The 18,874-nt window shown below is 36.3% G+C and overlaps 1 protein-coding gene across 7 annotated transcripts in view; it reads right to left on the reverse strand.

The window, feature by feature from the left end:
* The window catches only part of KCNN2 (potassium calcium-activated channel subfamily N member 2), an 80,792-nt gene that overhangs the window by 15,210 nt on the left and 46,708 nt on the right, over positions 1-18,874 (reverse strand). For 4 of the 7 annotated variants that reach the window (XM_038123639.1, XM_038123640.1, XM_038123642.1 and 1 more), the window contains exons 5-6: positions 14,381-14,522; positions 851-961 (exon numbers count right to left, since the gene is read on the reverse strand). In XM_038123639.1, the coding sequence (XP_037979567.1) occupies positions 851-961; positions 14,381-14,522 (253 nt within the window). Of the gene's footprint in view, positions 1-850; positions 962-7,426; positions 7,593-14,380; positions 14,523-18,874 lie in introns of those variants that run through there. The other 3 variants (XR_005255172.1, XR_005255174.1, XR_005255173.1) reach the window with 3 other exon arrangements.

Genomic DNA, 18,874 nt, shown 5'->3' on the forward strand with positions numbered 1-18,874 from the left:
TCACCTGGAGCAGAACTACTGTCTCCATTTCAGGCACCCACAACTAAGGAGAAACTGTGCTGAGTTCTGCCAGGTTGTGATTATAAGCACCTTTGTCTTCACATTGGCGTTTCTCAATAATGAAGACTGAACAAGTTGAGTGGACTGTACAGCTACTACTCATTTTCTTGTTGCCTCAACACTGACCTGTTTTATTTCAGCAAAGGGTTTGTATGGCCATGTTTGCTGCATTTTCTTTCATTTAAAAATATTTCTATCAATACCAATGACTCCTGTTTTGTGAAAAATAGTTTCTTCTAAAAATAATGTATACAAATATCTTTCAGGGTTCTTCAGTACTGTGTGCCACTAAATAAACTAAGCATTGTGTACAAAAAGCATCTGGAAAGACTGCCTCACTGTTATTGTTCATATGTTGTCAACATATGAAAACATATGTTGTTTTGTTAAGAACATCTCTCATAGCTTGACATTTTTGTGTTTATCTGTTATTTCACCTATTTTAGCTACAAAAAATATATAATTTCATATGTCACGCAAAAGCTTTTGGTTAAATACAATAGTCTAGTTTCACAACATTTAACTGCTAATTAACTAATTAACACCAAATACGTTCCACTTACAAGGGCTCTCTATACAATATTCTATCCAAATTCTTAAAATTTGCTAACAAGTTGCAGTTGCCCTCAATTTAAGGAAAAATTCAAGGCATCCTATTTCTAATATTTCAAAATAATACCCATTATAAAGTTCAGCAAGGATACCAAGCAGGAGACTACTTAAAGACAAATACATAAATAAATTAAGACATAGTATTCCTTTTCAGTTGTGAATATAACGTGTGACTTACTCTTTTAGTTAGCTGGGTGTCCATCATGAAATTATGCACATGTTTTTCAGCTTTGGTAAGTTCTAACTTCCTTGCCACCACAGCTACCACCAGTGCAGTGCACCCAGCACCCTGAAAACAATAAAACAAACCCCCAAGATGTTACTACTGCATTTTGCAGAGTTTTTAGAGGAAGTTTCTCCTTTCCTGTAGAAGTATGGCAGGCATCAGGTAATTCATCCCAGATAAATAAAGTGAACATACTACAGCTGTTTCATTTCAGAGTATTATGACAAGTCAGTATTTACAGGCTGGTAAACTATTAAAGCACCAAAGTAATTAGTGAGCAGCATCACTTAAAAGTTCTTGTGTTTTGTTTCTTTTTTTTTCCTGCAGGGGTTGAACATTTCCCATTTCTAATGCATAAACAAAGAGGGTGATAAAACCAAATTTTTAAACCCAGTAAGAGAGTACCCTGTTCTTAAAAATTTTCTCAAGGTTATAACAACTGCTAAAGAGGAAATAAGATTAGATTAGTATTTAGCACACACACACAAAAGAAAAGGTTCTTAGGATTTTCTGCAGGGCCTAAAAATAATAGTAAATTAGTATTTACTCACTTTAGCATATTTTCTTATTGTTCTGAGTCCTTCAGTGATCTTCTCCTTTATTATTTCTGCTTATCTTTTTACCATATAAAATAGAAGACATACACAGTACCATATCTTCAAAACTTGGATGAAGAAAATGCCAATTTTACAATACATGCTCATATATGTATGCACATGCATGTATACACATTGACATGTATGTGCACAACATGCAAATTCCAGAAGGTGCCCGTCTTTTTGGAATGACAGTGGCTTTATCAGCATCACAAACATAAATGCTTCTTTATGGGGCAGGTGAAACAGAAAGGAGGCTAAAGAGAGCCAGGTAAAAAGCAGTGCCAATTTTTTACATCTAGAGGTATCATTACCCTTACACTATTTATAAGTTCTGCTGCTTTAATATTTTGTTTTAATAAACAAATTTTTACAGCTTCTTTTTTTAAAAAGTATAAATATCTCATTAAATAGACAAGGTTACATTTAACTTGCAGGTTCATTCCAGTCTAGCTCTTATTCACTTGTGTCAGTTACTCTTCAATAAAAAGCCATCTCTCATTGCTTCTCATTGAAGCATAGTGTATTTTGATTCACAGAGCTTTCTTCTACTCATTCTGTATTTCTCCCATAAATTTATTCTCCATCCTCCACCTCTATAACTGCCTTACCCTCTCCAGAAAATCCAGAAGAAATCTGAGAATTTAGCTTTCAAAATACAGAATCCATAATGAAAACATAGAGACTGAAAAATAAATTAACTCATTGGGAACCCTTTTTCCACAGAGTCCTTAAAAATCTGGATCTTGTCACTCTGTATACTTAGTGAGGCATACAGTGAATTCTGTGAAAACCTTGAATTAATATTTTTTCCATTTCCCTGGTAGATTGTTCCAAAAAATCCATCCAATCCTCCTCTCATTTTCTCCAATTAGTTCTCATCGTCCATCTGCAACAGCTCTCTGCATTCCTTCAAATGAGTCCCTCATAATTTTGCTGCATTTCCTCCTTCTTTCCTGTCCCCAATACTAAGTCTTTGTTTTTGTCTACCTCTCTGTTGTCCAGTCTTGTGACGATGGAAGTTCATGGGAATTTACTTGAAGTTTTGCTCTCTCCATGAGTCAAAATGCTCCTAAAAGTTATTTTCCTTCTCTGGACCCCATTAACAGTTAAAAAGAAAAAATACAGCCCACACAGCTTAAGGCTAAGCACTTCAGAAGCCCACTGAGCCTCCACTGGGAAGAGGAGAAGACAGAAGATGCTCTAACACATGCTACCTCCCCAGAAAACAGACAGTGCTGTTTAGGTCTTCTTCCTGTCGAGGGAAATGCTAATATGCAGAAGACTTCTCTGTAGGCAAAAAAATTAATAAATCATCCCATATAATAGCAAGGAAATGAAGATAAAAGCAGGCATCTCTTGGTTCAGTATGTCAGGAAAACCAGGGTCAGATGTTGATTTAATGACATAACCAGAGTTCTGCCTGCTCACAGCAAGAAAGCTAGAATGGAAATGAGCTTGTCAATACAGACCCCACTAGCAAAATAACACCTATTTAAGCCAATTTACTGGGGGTGAGAAATACTAGATCATTTGTTCCGAATCCCCCTCAAATAGGCTAGAGGAATGGTAGCAGGCAAAATCTGGGAGCCGCCGCTATCAGGACGACTCTGCAGATGTGTTAGAAAGTCCTTTTTCCCAACCCGGCTGTCGAAGAAGGAGTCAGAAGTCTTAGGCTGTCGGTATCAAGGTTGTTTATTAATTGTTATCTAAAACATTTTCTGTCGGGCCTGCTGCAATCTGTTCAGCAGGTCAGCCAAAGGCACACTTCCCACCTACGAGGCTGGTGCTATCTTTTACACTAAAAACTACGTGTACTATATTTACAATTCTGTTCCAATACCTATCACCTATGTTAGACAGTCAGCTTCTATTCTAAACCAATCTAAAAGTGCCAACATCACCCAAATCATGGGGGCTAGGAAGAAGAATGAAGAAGGACAAGGCACCCCCTGATTCTTCCATTTTGGAGCCTCAGACCCCCATGCACAAAGTCCCAAACCCCCATGTACAAAATCCTAAAATTTTTCCCTTCACCCTGTGATCACTACTATTGTGCTATCTAAACTTTTGTGACTCCTCATACAGAGTTGGTAATTTGCTCCATGGGCTAAGATCAAAACCCCACGTGTCTTTGGCTGCATGCCAGGGTCTCAGAGCCCCCTGCCAGTGGCTCAGGCCATCCAGGGCACCCAGAGGGGTGTCCTGGGTTCCGACAGCAAAAGAGCTTGCTCTGAAGCAAAATCATTCCAGCCTTTGTGATTAAGGCATTTTCAATATGGCACAGCAGCTGTAAGGGCCAAATGCTGTCAAAAGTAGGAGTTTTATGTCACACATAAAATATACTGCCTGTGGCATCACAATACTGTCACTGGTGAGCTGTGACAACCACCTCTATGGTGTATATGCACTGCTATCTTATTCACCTCCAGAACAGCTTTATTGCAATGGCAAGGTATTCTAAATTCAGTTTAAACCTCTCGGCTTTGTGGTATATGATGGGATCTCAGGACATGAACATGAGTTCTTCTAGTGTTTCTTCAGAAGTAGGAAGTATTATACTATCTGCATGTCTACATTTCACAGTACTGTGAAGGAAAAATAATCACTCACAGCAGCGTACAACAATGACTAAAATTCCACTTAAACTACATGATGCTGATTAATATTTTATGTTACAGCAACCTGCAGTATTACATGGCTCCCCTAAAGAGCTCAGCATCCTTAAAAATACTCATAAAGTGAGAATTATTTAAAATTTCAGAAATTAAATTGAGGAAATATAGTTAATTTAAAAAATGGTAGCAATGTTGCATGACATGTTTTTGAAGATGCTGATTCATAGGAAAATCAGTAGGTCACCTTATACCCCCAGTTTGTTGTATCAGTACTATGCAGTGCATCAGCTACTTATTTATTAAAATTACTCAAACTAAGTAAAAGCATTAATAATTATTTCATCTGCAGGAGGGGTTTTCTAGAGAATAAAATTCTACAAAGTCTTATATTTGACTACTGCATTAACTTTCAACATCATTATTTTTATCCAGTTTTGAAGTAAATAATAAAATAAATCATTGCTTGAAGCTCTTGTTCAGGAGAATTGTATGTAAGATGAAGAAAATTAAAAAGGCAGGACTGTATATATTTTCAAGTATCAAAGCATTAATCAATTCTATCTGGAATTCACACTCCTTAATCCGCGGCCTCACCACCTCCTGCATTACAGAGCTATCGCAGTGTGTTTTGTCTTGGTAAGCAGCCTGGTTTTAAGGGCACTTAGGACAGAAATTATTACAACAAATGCAGTGCAAGCAAATTGACCAAGCCAAGGTTGAGGTCTGACTACATTGTTCATCTGCTCCACTTAGTGGAAACAGGTAATAACAGAATCAACTGTTCTTTAATTTGATGGTGTTCAAGTACTCTGTGATCAAGTATTTGCCAGCAACCACCCATTTTAAAAGCTGATTCTGATACCTGAATTTTTCTGTTTTCTAGAAACAACATGTACAAGCTAAATGAAATTATCTACTAAACCATGAGAAGCTCTTAAAGATCACAGGTTGAAGAATAGGCAAGATTAGGACTCCACTGTTGAGCTGAGCAATGCCTAGTTCCTGTTTGCAAGGATTAGAAGATGAAGCACATGAATTTCATCCTGAACACACAGTATTTCTTGCTTGATATGAAGTGTAGCATATTTGTCTACAGTAAAAGCAAGAAGTCTGAAAATAAACATATCCACAGTCTTCCAGCTGAGCAAATCAACAAACTCTGGGCTTCACAGTGGCATCAGATCTCTGATGGTGATGTAGAATTTGCATTTATGAGCAGTACAACCTTTAGCATCAGGTTCATAACCATTTACATAGGACAGGACTTGCCTTGATTGTCAATCTATTCAGCTATTGTCCCTTATGAAAACAATTTGATGTGACTGCAATCAACTTGAGGACATTCTTTGTATCTTTAATTCTAAATATGCTGCTCCTGTTAAGGACAAAGAATGACACCTAAAGTTCCAGTGCTCATGCAGGTACGCAAGTCTGTGAAAGCCATTCTCCTCTCTAGCCCTCTTTGATGCCTAGAATACAAAGTGAGTTTCCCTGATGGAAATGTAAGTGGAAGTGTATGTTGGCATTTTACTCATATATGGTTAGGCAGTTTTTAAACACTAGTAGGATAACAATTTCCTTTGTTACATAAATCTAAACGATGACTGATACACCTTAAAAAAATTAATGGAAGGATGGATTAAATTGAGGGGGAAAAAATAATGTCATCAGGCATTAATGTCAAGCCCATGCTATTTGAAAAGGGAAAAAGAAGAAAGATAAATTAATTGTATTTTAAAATATACTTTAAATTTAGCAACTGAACATGACATGAATTTAGCTTAAACATGACTCCCATAAAAAGGAATGACTATTACTTCATGTTGTCTTTCATTTTACTTACAGGCACCATGAAATGCAACTTTCCCTATTTTCTGCACAGTCTCTCCTCTTGGCACTTAGTTCTAAATTATTGCAAGCCTCCTTTCAACTGCTTTAACAAAGCAAACTATGTCTTAGACACATCAGTCATTGCTGCAATGGTTATTTTATTTGCCTGTCATTCTTACAATGCTACTCTGCTCTATGCTGATGTAGTCCCTTCTCTATGGCATCGTATACAGAACATTTGCCCTCAGTTGCAGTATTTTATGACTCCTCATGGATTTCAGTTCTAACAAGATCTTTCAGACAAGGTTCTTTGCATCACCTATTTACTTACTAAAAGCTCCCAAGAAACATATAAATCTAATATATAGTTTTCTTTTAAAATCTTCCCCTTTGTTTAGGATTTTTCTTACTACAAAGCCTAGCAAAACCAGTGAAGGTTCCTGGCATGCCAAGATGACTTCTACTGATCCTACATAATTCCTCCTTGTTTCCCATTCTATTTGCTGTGTGGGAATGCTAAACTCATCAGTAATTTGGACTATGTGTTTCTATTCTCTTTACACAGCACTGGTATCAATAGGATCAGGAGTCCTGAAGGGCTACAGGAATATAAATAACAATTAATATAGTTGGTAGGCCTGTATTACCCAGTTATAGCATGTACATCATACTAGACCTGACTTTCCCTTTTTCTTACTTGTCAAAGTCACTCATCAATATACTTGCTACATGCCAGCTGAGATGCCTTTTGCAGTCCCACCACAATCCTCTGCCCTCTTCACTTTTGCAATCCGCACTGAGCTTTCTGCTGATATCAGCAGAATCACCATATCAAAGCTGACTAACTAAAACTTACTATAGAGGATTTTACATTACAGTAAACCACACCTGACACAGCCATGACAGCTGGAGGGAAAAACCTGTTGCTTCCCACAGCACACAACGAAAATGTGGCTATGGAATCTGGATCAAGACCATGCCTTTACTACCACTCACAAGTGCTAAGACTGAAGGTTCACACTGCTGCAAGACAGTGACTGCAAAACTGCAGGGTTTAAACTTCAAGGGCAGTCTAGCATGTACATCTAACATTCTGGTCAAGGCCCAGTTTTACTCACAGAGAAGTGCTTTCAACTCTTCAACCAAGGGTTTATATAAGGCAAATAAAGCTTAGCACTGGGTGCATTTTCAGTTAGAATTGAAAGCAGCATTTGGTCAGAGAAACCCTGTAGTCCTCTAAGTAAATGCCTCAGGCATTGTCACTTGGTTCTTTTCTTGATAAGGTTCCAAAATACCTTTACAAGACTACAGCGAATTGAGTTACTCCTGCAGCCACCCTGGAGGGTGCTGTTGGTGAGAAGGGAAGCAACACTGCATATCAGTGTCTCTGTTGAAAGTCACCTGGCATCTTTGGTTTACTGGACTGGAAGTGAAGTGCAATCTTAAGTGGTGTAGGCGTCACAAAAATGTCCTGCTATACTTGCCTGTAGCTGAAAGAATGCAGTTGCCACATTTCTTGCTCACTTCTCTTGGGATCCACTGAGGGAGAGAGAAGGTGCGCTTTGCAGACATATGGTTCTGGTGGGAAATTTAGCTCTGCACCAGAAAAGGCACAACATTCCTCCTGCTGCTCTGCATAAAATGAAAGTCCTGTAAGAATTTAAACAGGTATTTTGTTCATTTGGCTCTCTCAAAGGTGGACATACATGACCACCAGGGAAGGGAAAAAAATTTTTAAAAAATGTTGCTTTGAAGTAAAAAGAGCCTCTCCAAAACAATACAGACAGAAGCTAGGGAAATGGTGCTGTATAAATGTGGGTTTGCATTTGTCACTGTTTACTGGGAGAGATGCATAACCTTGCAAGACTGAAATAAAATGAGTAATAGGACAACAACTATGTTATCTAACCAAAGTGTGATTTAAAAAACCTTTGCATTATTTATACATTCATGTATTCAATATTTGTCTGGCTACTATTGTCTTCAGTGGAGTTTGTCTGCATCACATCTAGAATTTTATTGCAACATTTAAATTTCTGATCTATATAAGAGTAGATAAGCAAGTTTGTTTACTTCTAATTAGTCCATAAGGTTTTCAGCAATGTTGCGAAAATAAAAATTATGAAGACCATTAAAATGTTATGTAAAAATGTGAAATTGATAAAATAGTGTCACACATAAGAATGGATAGTCATAAGTGAGGGGGAAGTAAACTTCTTGAGAAATGAAAGCTGAGTACTAGGAGAGACATCTGGGACAGCACAGGACATAATGATTTGTAACATGAAGACAGTATCTCTTCTACATGGGAACCTATAAAGGACTGTAGTGTTAATGAATGTAGTGTTAATGACTGTAGACTGTCAGAGAGCCCTGACAATTGAATATGGCCTGATGACTGGGCTCCTGGTAAACCTTCAGTAGTCATAACAGCTAAAACCCCTCTGGACAGTTTATCCCAAAACACATAAAAAACTTTTTGCTGGGCAAGAGTTTGAAGTGCGATTTCCTTAAATGAGCAGGCTTAACAGCCTATAAGCCTATTGAAACATCATTTCAATAATTCAGGATGAAAGCTACCTGATGTTCTTGTTCTTCACCTGTGTTGTAAATACAAAAGTTTCATGACAATATGTGTAAAAGTATATGGAAACTGCTGTATTAAATTTAAGGTAATTGCAAATGAAATTATATTTTCTCAGATCAAAGAAGTTTTGCTGCAACAGTCATCAGCTCTAGTCATACCTATGTAAACAATGACAGCATGAGACAACTGCTTCTCATTCCAGCCAGAAACTAATTGCCTTTGAATTTACTGAAATAAATCCATAACTAGACCTTAGTGGGAAGAAGTTCCTGCGTCCTCTGACATTTCAAAAATTTCCCTGCTCTACTGGTAAAAAAAAAAGACCTTCTGAAGAAGTTTTTTTCCCCTTAATTTTTCTAGTTTTGAAAGATGGTGAAACCTTTCAAGAGATTTTGTTTACTCAAATGGAGTAGAACTTCTGCCATTGTCTTACTTTTCAGATCAATGCCCTCTCAACCACTACTTCAGTGATCACATTTTAAAGCTTCTCAACTTGAATTTGGTAATTTATGATTCTTTACTTCAGCTAGAAATTTGATTCCAACAAGCCACAGACATAAAATAATCTGAAACTACCTTTATTCCCTACAATAGCTACCATTTTTGCAATTTGTTGTGCTGGAACAACAACAGTAGAGGACCTGACAAATTTCTCTGCAGCCCAACTTTTCATAGCTTTACCACTAAGAATGAGGCATCATAACCTGTCTTCTCCATATAGAATTTCTGCTCAATACATTGCCTGCTTAGGTTGTACTATAATAGAAGGAACAAACACAGTCTGTTCTAAGTCCTGATGTCACTTACATTTATTACTGAATTATCAGAATCTACTGAATTATATTCTAACATATATCTGAGACATGGATCCAAGATGTTATCAATTCACACGAAAAGTTCTTCATATTTTCTGTACTCTCAGAGAAGTAAAAACTGAACAGCATTCTAGATGTTTGAGATCGATACCTTCTTATCCACAGTGCTTTAACTTGAATTGACCATACATTTTCAGCTTTTAAAGTGTAATTCAAAATACTTTTCTATATTTTATAAACCATTGTTTCTCTGACACACTACACAATTAAACAACGTGAACAAAAAATTCCATAAAATCACACATTTTAGACATTATTATGCACAATCATTTATGACCTTTTTTGTACACTATCCATAAAGTTCTATAAAATAATTTCCGTATTTGCTCAAATCTGATGTTTACTTTATTTTTTCTCTTTCAGGACTCATCCCAGAAGACATGCAGGCAATGTTAACAATGCAGTTAGAATCTACTTGTTTTTCACCTCTTTTTTTCTTACAATCTAACAAGTATTAAATTTCAAAAATAATACTGTTCAGATTTTGCTACCAAAAAAAAAATAAGACAGTTAGAAACTGCTACTCTAAGTGCCATGTTCCTATTTTAGGTAGTTCTCTGTATTTGTTGGTAAGACCAGGCAGTCTATAATTACCATTTGCACAAACATCACAATTAAGCCTTAGATGAAGAGTCCTCTGTTCTTAAACCAGTAACACCTCATCCTCATCACTTTTTTCATGATTCATAGCAAAGAAATTGTGATTGTTTAGAGATAAATGCAGACTTCCAAAGAACATTAAAACCTTCATCATGAGAAGATTTAGAATGAGATCTTATTAGTTTTTGATTCACCATTTGGAACTAATAAAAACTATTGTTCCTAAAGCCAGATTGTACACACTGACTTCATTGCAACTACTCTAATAAGAATACTTCATCTACACGAATGGTCCTCAAGTACTGTAGCTAAAAGATGCCACTTAAAATTTTCACAACGAAAAACTCAAATCTTGTCCACAGTTATTGCATACGTTTAAGAAACTTTCCTTATTTATTTGGTTCTTTCCTAAGCCTAACAATCTCTTTGAAGTACATTTCAACAAGAGAAGCAATAAAAGTATAATTTCCATGTCAGCAAAGCAGACACTTGAAATAACATCTATTTCATTTAAAGCAAACTTCATCAAGCTATACCCAACCAACAATTGCAATTCATCCGTTTTATTTGCAGCAACATAGGTTTGGCCTACATGTCTGCTTCTAACTGTTGAAGTTAGTGTGGCTTTGCAGAAAGATTCTGCATCATAAACTTTGCATTGTACAATAAATGCACCACCTCACCACATAATGCTGGATCTAAAAGGAAAAAACGTCCTTAAAACTCGCAACAGGTCCTTGTATTTGCAGTCAGAAGAACTGATTGCCATTGTTTTAGCTTGTGTAACTGCAAAAGCTTACAAAGGTCTGCAAAAGCTATCCATCTCACAGTCCATAATAATGCATATTTCCATATCTTCTCACACACCTCCTTACCAATTTCTACAGACCTTCTTTAAATTGTTGCTAACTTCATTAATCTCCATGTAAAGCAGGGAAAATTTTGCAAACCACTCCAAGACCCTAGATGCAAAAAGCCATCAAGAAAGTGGACATGCTGCTTACACAAGCAGTTCCACTTAGAAACCACACACAGAAAGTGTTCCACCCGTAGCTGAGATCACCTTACTGATGAGCATCTGAGAGATCTGCCTGGATGGGCACTGACAATCAGGCATGGCAGCTTCAGTAGGCATAAAACACACGCAAATACAGTACAACAACAAGCTGCACAGCATGGTGAAGATGCCACAGGTCTCCCTATTTCCTCTCTATCCTGTTCTGAGAACAGTGACAGCAGCTGTATGTGTATCCATCCAACACACTCTTCCAGACCCACCTAATGTACACAGGGGGCACAGGATACATTTGCTCTCAATTTATAGTCCACCTGGCCCACAGTCTACTACTGCTGCCTAGTAAAGTCTCATTGGAAGAACATAGATTGGTAATTGAGTTGAGGCATCCAGTTCAGTTTCACTTGCTTGACTGTAAAACATCTCTGCATTGACTCCTCTTTGTAACACACTGTATCAGTATTTTTATGAAAGTTTCATATATTTAAGTGCTTTGCAAGATCAAAGTGTAAATTGTTCAAATTTTTTTCATTGTTTGCTTTTTTTGTTCACGGGGTTTGTTTTTTTTTTGGTTGTTTTTTTTTTGTTTGTTTGTTTTTTTTGTTGTTTTACTTTAGTTTTTTTCCCAATTTCTCTAATACATTAATCAAACTTCTTTGATATCTTACTCTCAACAATTCTCAAGGCATTTTTCCTTTTGTTATAATCTGAATATGTGTAAATATTTTCCTATTTTCCAGCAGTGTGCATTTGTAGAGTTTAAAAGATGTCACCTTACATCAGTGACCTAAGACAGCAGTAGTTACAATGTCAATCACCAACACAACTTGGTGCCACCAGCAGACTGCACAAAGTCCGCTTCACAGGCTGGAGTACAAGGCAGAACTCACCCTGAGCACTCCCATTTCCATTGCACAGAAAGCAATTCATGAGGCAGAAGTAGGAAGATAGACATGGCACCAGGGTTCTTCCGTCATAGGGATCAAGACACCAAAGCAGGCTTCCTTGGGCCACCAGTTCCACAAAGCCAATATTAATTCTTCAGTTTTCTGTGTAATGACTCTTGCATTCACAAGTATTTCTATTTATTCCCCCTTCCACCTATTTTAATAGGGACTTCATCCAAAACCAAACACTCAGCAGTATTTGGCATTGATCACACTAATCCAATGCATTTGCTGCTTCAGGTGCTAGGGAATTACACTTTACCTCTTAAAACCAAATATATGTTTTTATTTTACTACATCCATTCAACAGTTACCTTTGTGTGTCTTTTAATTAGATCATCAATTGCTCCTATTGAAATAAAAATCACTAGGTCTGTTCTTTTAGGATTTCATATTTTCCACAACAAATATTAATTAGTTACTCTACAAGTTTCAGTTACAGGTCTCTTCAAGACCTGTAAGCTTTTTGGTATAACAGGTTAGGTTATAAGAGAGTTCATTATTATATTTTACTGTGCCATACTTAATATTCCTCATGTCCTTTATAAAAACAAAACAAAACAAAACAAAACAAAACACAAGCCCCAAAAACCCAGAGTAATTCCAGCATCTGACTTTTTCTCATTGCTCCATGTTTTTTTATCCACAAGATTACTTTAATGTAATTAGTGGTTAGGTTTTCCATTGTTTTACCCATCATAACACAGCAGCTACTTGGCGCAATTTTTGTTAAGAATGTTTTCTGTCTCTGCAGATGTTTATCCCAAATTTATTACCACAACATCCTGATTGGAGCCTTTGCTCTTCCAAAGCTGCTGCAGAATTTATAACCACTAAAAAAACCCAATCAGAGACATGAAGGTATCATCCATACATTTTACAAGTCTACCAGTTCTGAAAAAGAGAGGCCAGTGTGTGAAAACGGTATGTATAAATCCATATGTGAGTTTTCCATGGAAGCAATGGAAGTGACTTTGGATGAGGATTCTATCCTCATTCTGCAATCCCTGCCCTGCAAGGTGGCAATAAACACTGCTTCTCCATCCCTTTTCCCAGTGAATTTATGATCACATTTCATTCTCTCTGGCATCAATATCCAACACAGAAAGAAGCAAAGGATTCTTCCCCAGAAGATAGCAGATTTGAGCTATCAAATCTTTAAAAAAGCCCTGTGAGTCCTTCCTTTGCTTTTAGCCCGTACCTTATAACTCCACTGCATACTCTGTATTTAAGGAGATATGCATGTACCACCTTTTGCAAAATATACTGGAAATCTTTATCAATCCTTATTAATAAAGGTCAATAAACTGAAACCTATCAGGTTTTTTAAAAGATTTTTTGAAATATTTCTAAAAAAATCCTTTAACCTTACAAAAAAAAAAACCCAAAACAAAAAACCCAAAACTTTTTTCCTCTCTGAATATAAAACGTACACTTATTATAAATGAATCAACCTATCTGCTCAAAAGGGGCAACACTTTGATACCAATTGCTTTCAGCCATAATCCCAATATAGCTGTTTTAACAGACGCAGATTACTTAGACATGCATTACTTATAATCAATGGCAAAAATTCAGAAGCAAGTATGTATCTTATAGTTGCATACTGTACATACATGACAATCATTCAACCTTTCTCACTGACAGCGACATTTACACAGATGTTGGTACAAATAAGGGTGGCAGAGTCCAGAACTTGTTTATATCTAATTTACTGTAGATACGTGTAATTTTTCCCACCATTACAATACATTGTCTTACTCCCTGCCCAACTTTGACCAAATGGTGCAGTACAAAAAATTAAAACCAGACATGAAATACACTTAATAAATATATATTGAGCATGCATAAGCTAACAATTGCTGCATGGTATCAATGGTAGCAAAAGTATTATTGTGCAAATTGCTTAACATAATTTCACTTAAAGCAATGGGCTGCTATGAATAATTTGTTATTAGACTTGTGAGAAATAGAGTAGAAAACTATGCTCAAACAAAAGAATTTTAAGAATTTAGCCACCATTAGGGCTTTTTGTGATTAATTTTAAGAAACAAAATTTATAACTGAAGAGCCATTATTAGTACTGGTCCAATTACACATGCCCAAAGATAATCAAGATGATATGATACTTTAATATATAACGAAAGACTTTACTGAGATTTCTGAAGCTATGAATTTTGTCAGGGTGCAATTTGTTTCTCTGTATTTCATTACACAGCTACTAAATTTTTGCTTAAAGAAGAAGAAAACTATTTTATTACTAGGAATGAGAGACTATGGGTATGGTCTGATTAAGTATACACTCTCCAAGACAGCAGATAAATATTTCTTTATGACTACTAAAAGTTTTGGAGGTAATTTCAAATTAATTAAAAGCAAATACAATCTCATATCCAATTAACAAATTCACTCACCATGATTCCAGTAAGTAAACAGACCCCTTTTCCACAGTATGTATTTGGTACCATATCCCCATATCCAATGGATAGAAAAGTTATTGAAATCAACCACATTGCTCCAAGGAAATTGCTAGTAACATCCTGTTGGTCATGGTATCTGAAAAGAAGAAGAAAACAATTTCTTTATCATGAAAACATTTGTTAAACTATTGTGCTCTCAGAAAAGAAATGAATTAACTGGTCCATACAACCATTTTTGTATACAATCTCATTTTAAAAGTAGCTGTAAGGAATTAAATATAACTCAAATAGAATTACATGAGCAGTAATGAATCAGAAGATATAAAAATAACACCAGTAGTAGAAATGGTTTATAATTCAGTATTTGGTTATTACTGTAAAGTAGCAGAAATCTCTTTGTTTTTAACATAATATTTTCACCAGGGGTACAAGTCCTGGTAATACTCTGCAGTAGCTTAAGAGACCAGAATACCACAGTTGCTGCGGTTTGACGCAAATACGAAAGTCAGAACAGGATGTGCGCACAACCAGACAGCAGAGCCCATCTTCATCTCCTTGGCCTGAATGCTACTCTAAGATCAGAAATGCAATCCTAAAAGAACATACAAATGCTGACTTAGACAACCTATGGTCTTCCCTCTCCTTCTACAAGTTCAAGATAAATAAAAAAGTATGCCATTGTATTTCTCACCATCAAAAGATGCTTACCTTAAATATAGCAAAAACTCCCTTTAGTGTTTAGTCAGCTAATATGTGAAATTTCACAATGTGCCATTTCTTGACTTAGTTTCAATATTGTAGTAGAATATGTTAATATTTCCCTTCCAAAACCTGCCAAATTCAGATTAATAATCTTGTCTTCACATGACACGTATGACGAATAGAAGGTGAAGATACATTTTATATTTAAAAGCCTGTTGTCACCACTCACTCTGTGGTGGGAAAAAAATGCCTAATAGCCTAAAGTAGGGTGGAACTTTGCTTCCTGGACAGGGCAGCTCTGCCATAGAGACTATCTGCAGCAGCCACTGTCGATTCAAGGTTGCAATCACCCCTGCAGCTGCTGTGAAGCCTCAGGTTAACTAAATGCTGTTAGATTCCCCAAGGGTATTATCTTAGCCAGTCTCTAAATCCGTGTCTCACAGGGGGTCACAGAGGGCCATTCATTTAATTAGTTCACAAATCTGTAAACAATCTGTTTCCCACAACTGAAATAACTGCTTCTGTTTCCTTCCTTTCCAGACTGCAGTCTCCGTGACGGACCAAGAATACAGAGCAAGCACACAGGCACTCTCTGGAAATTCCCTGTTCTCACATTTGTAAGATATTCACCATAAATGTCTGCAAAATACTATCTTCAAAGTCCCACCTATGCTCTGATGATTACAATGACATAAAAGCTCTTTGCCAGAGACCACAACAATCACTCCAATCAAGTCTGTTACACACTTCACCTGGATTTTCCTCTCTCCTAGTGTCAGTGTTGTCTCTCACTTACTTTATACAAGTTTTTCTGTTTTGCCAAGAACAAAGCCTAGAAAAACATAGTAAAAGCCCACATTTGGAGGTCCTACGGACATAAGCAATGCTAACCACAACAGGAAAAAGAGTTAAAAAAAAGAAGAGCAGATTTAACTCATGACTATGGAGCTTTGCATATAGCAAACCACAATCTGACATTGCTTTTTTCCTAGACGCACTAAACATTAGGGATTTTAGTCTCCACTTAACAAATGTCACAAGTAACAGCTGTGAAATAAATATTATGGATAGAGAGAGAGAAACCCATTTGTCCTATCCAGGAGGCAAGAAGAAAACCTGTGTAGCTATCATGCTAATCCCTACAGAGTATCAAGTAAGAGATATGATCCATAGAGTCTGGATGAGCTTCACAGAGGGGTACTAAAGGTACAATACATTCTAAGGTTAGCAATTCAGGCAAATATTAATAAATGCCCACATAAATATTTATAACACATTTCTTTAATAACTCTCTTTGGAATTTGAACCTGGTCATTTCCATGCTTCATATGCCTGAAAACAGAACATTCAAAGACAACTCACTAAGTTCCAGAAATAAATAGCCCATAAGGAATATCAAAACTACTTTCTTAAGTCTTGAACAACATGGGGAAGAGATAATGGGAGTCTTTATCCACTTATTCTCCTTTACCCATGTCAGAAAACACAAAAGCCCACCTACAGATAGGTTCTTTAAAAAAGGTGACATAAATTTTAAAAGGCACATCAGAAGTTTTTCAAGTTTCATTGGAGACATGGAGACAATTAAGATGAACTATTCTTTAAAGCTACATCAATATTTGCTACATCTACATCAATATTTGCTAGCACAATTCAAGGACCTGTTTTAATGTTTCCATCTTGTTAGGTCAGGCATCCTAGATTTCCTACTCAGAGTATTTCACCTAGTTATGATTTTAAGGCTATAGCTCAGCAATCAAATGTTGCATGCTTAATTTAAAAATCATCACCAGTACTTATTAATGAATTTACTGCGATTAAGAAACAAAGGCTATGGGAGGACATGAAATAGTTGCAAATATTGTTGCAACTGCTCAAGCACAGTAAAGCATGCAAATTTCATAATTTGCCCAATTTAATATTTAGAAAAAAACCCCCCAACTTTTTCCCTTGCAACTGTACACGGAAAGTTGAAGGGCTGACTTCTCAAGTTAAAAATCTGTAGGTAAAATTGAGACAGTATAAAAGGGTATCACACTCATGATAAATCTGTAATTTCTCTAACATATTTTTAAGAAGGTGGTTTAATCTTGTCTCATATATTTTGTAACCTCACTTAAGATTTTTGAATCTCTGTGGTTAGCAGCTCTGGTACATGTCTACTTTGTTTTGAGGAAGGGGAAAGAAATCAACCCACTGCCTTTAGATGTGTTTTCAAAGTTATCCCAGCATCAAAGAGTGAACTTCTCCATTTATGCAGGGAATAGTGAAATGGTCACAGCAGAAACTTTCTCATGTTTTTCTATAAGAGTATCTCTAATGTGTGGCTCTAGAGGTCACCAGAAGACCTCATAAAAGCCATTCTACAACAGCCTCTTTCACTTCACCATTGAGATTATCCCCAGTACAGCCAATTCCAGTGGACATTATAGAGAGCAGAAAAGCCAACCACACTAGCACTGGAGCAGAGCTGTCTTGTTCTCTGTCAGTAATCACAAGCCACTACAAACATCTCCTCATTCCAGCTGGACTGTGAAAGACAGCTTGGGTGTAACACATTCCAATATTCAACTTAGTTTTCCCAAAGTATCCATTCACTCTACATTTGAAACTTCTGAAATCCATCAGGAAAACATTTTACCATGAAAAGCTAGGAAACCTGAAAGCTCAGAATTTAAGAAATAGAAACAAAGATTTCCTTTCAGTGAGGAGTTTCACACAAAGCAGAATCTTGTCATTACCAACCAAATTCCAAAACAGAAGATTTGTTGTCATTAACTCTTATTTATATAAAGATTTTTATTTTTATATGCTTTTATTTTTTAATGAGTCATGGCAAATATATTCATGTAAATATTTAAAGCCCATTATTCTTAATCAATAAAAAGCTTCATAAGAAAGACTGTGAATCACTTGAAGACAAAAACTAGTATTTAACTCTATTAAAACTGCATCTATATACAGTTTGATTTTCTTGATTACACCCAGCCTCACACAGCTGCAGAATAAAGGGTCATTTAGAAAAGCTGTGTATTCCTGAAGTGTACAAAAATCATTGGCTGAAGTCACACAGGCATAAGAATTATTTATCACACTTCTTTTCTAATAAAGGATATGTCAGCAGGCAGGCAGTGCTGCAGCTGGAACACACTATTCACCAGGCAATCATCATCCTGTGACACACCACTATCCAGTTCTCACCAATCAGCATATATAAGTCTTGACACCACTCTAATTTAAACCAAAAATAGCTGAATGATTATATTTGTGAAAAAATAGCATGGCTCAATTCCTTTTCAAGCCAAACTGAGTGGGAGTTTTACAACTCATCTCGGAAGAATATAAATATATTCCTCAGGCAACAATACTGCAGTGGCTTTGTTTGTCAAAGAAGTATTTCAAATTCTTTATTAAACAGCAGTCTCCTTCTGCTTTCACTGTTGGCATCATGATTTTAATGACAGATTCCCTTCCCTGTTTGTACGTGATGAAGTTTCATTTAATTAGTACAACATCTGCTTTTTAGCTGCACATAATTATCACACATTCACATCTGGACATCTAAGACATATTCATCTTAAAAAGAGATTAATAAGAAGTAATCAAGTATAACATTAAGCTTGACCACTGGTGCATTAATTCACACTCAGCAGTTTCAATTCAGTTACTCTTGTCTCCATTAACAGCCTATGATAACTTTGGTTTTGCCTCCTTGAACAAGTCAAGGAAAGAACTAAAAATTATTGAAAAGATTACCATTTCTGTAGGGAAGAAAATGGACTGCTT

This window comes from Motacilla alba, chromosome Z (genome assembly GCF_015832195.1).
Source record: "Motacilla alba alba isolate MOTALB_02 chromosome Z, Motacilla_alba_V1.0_pri, whole genome shotgun sequence".
Lineage (NCBI taxonomy): Eukaryota > Metazoa > Chordata > Aves > Passeriformes > Motacillidae > Motacilla > Motacilla alba.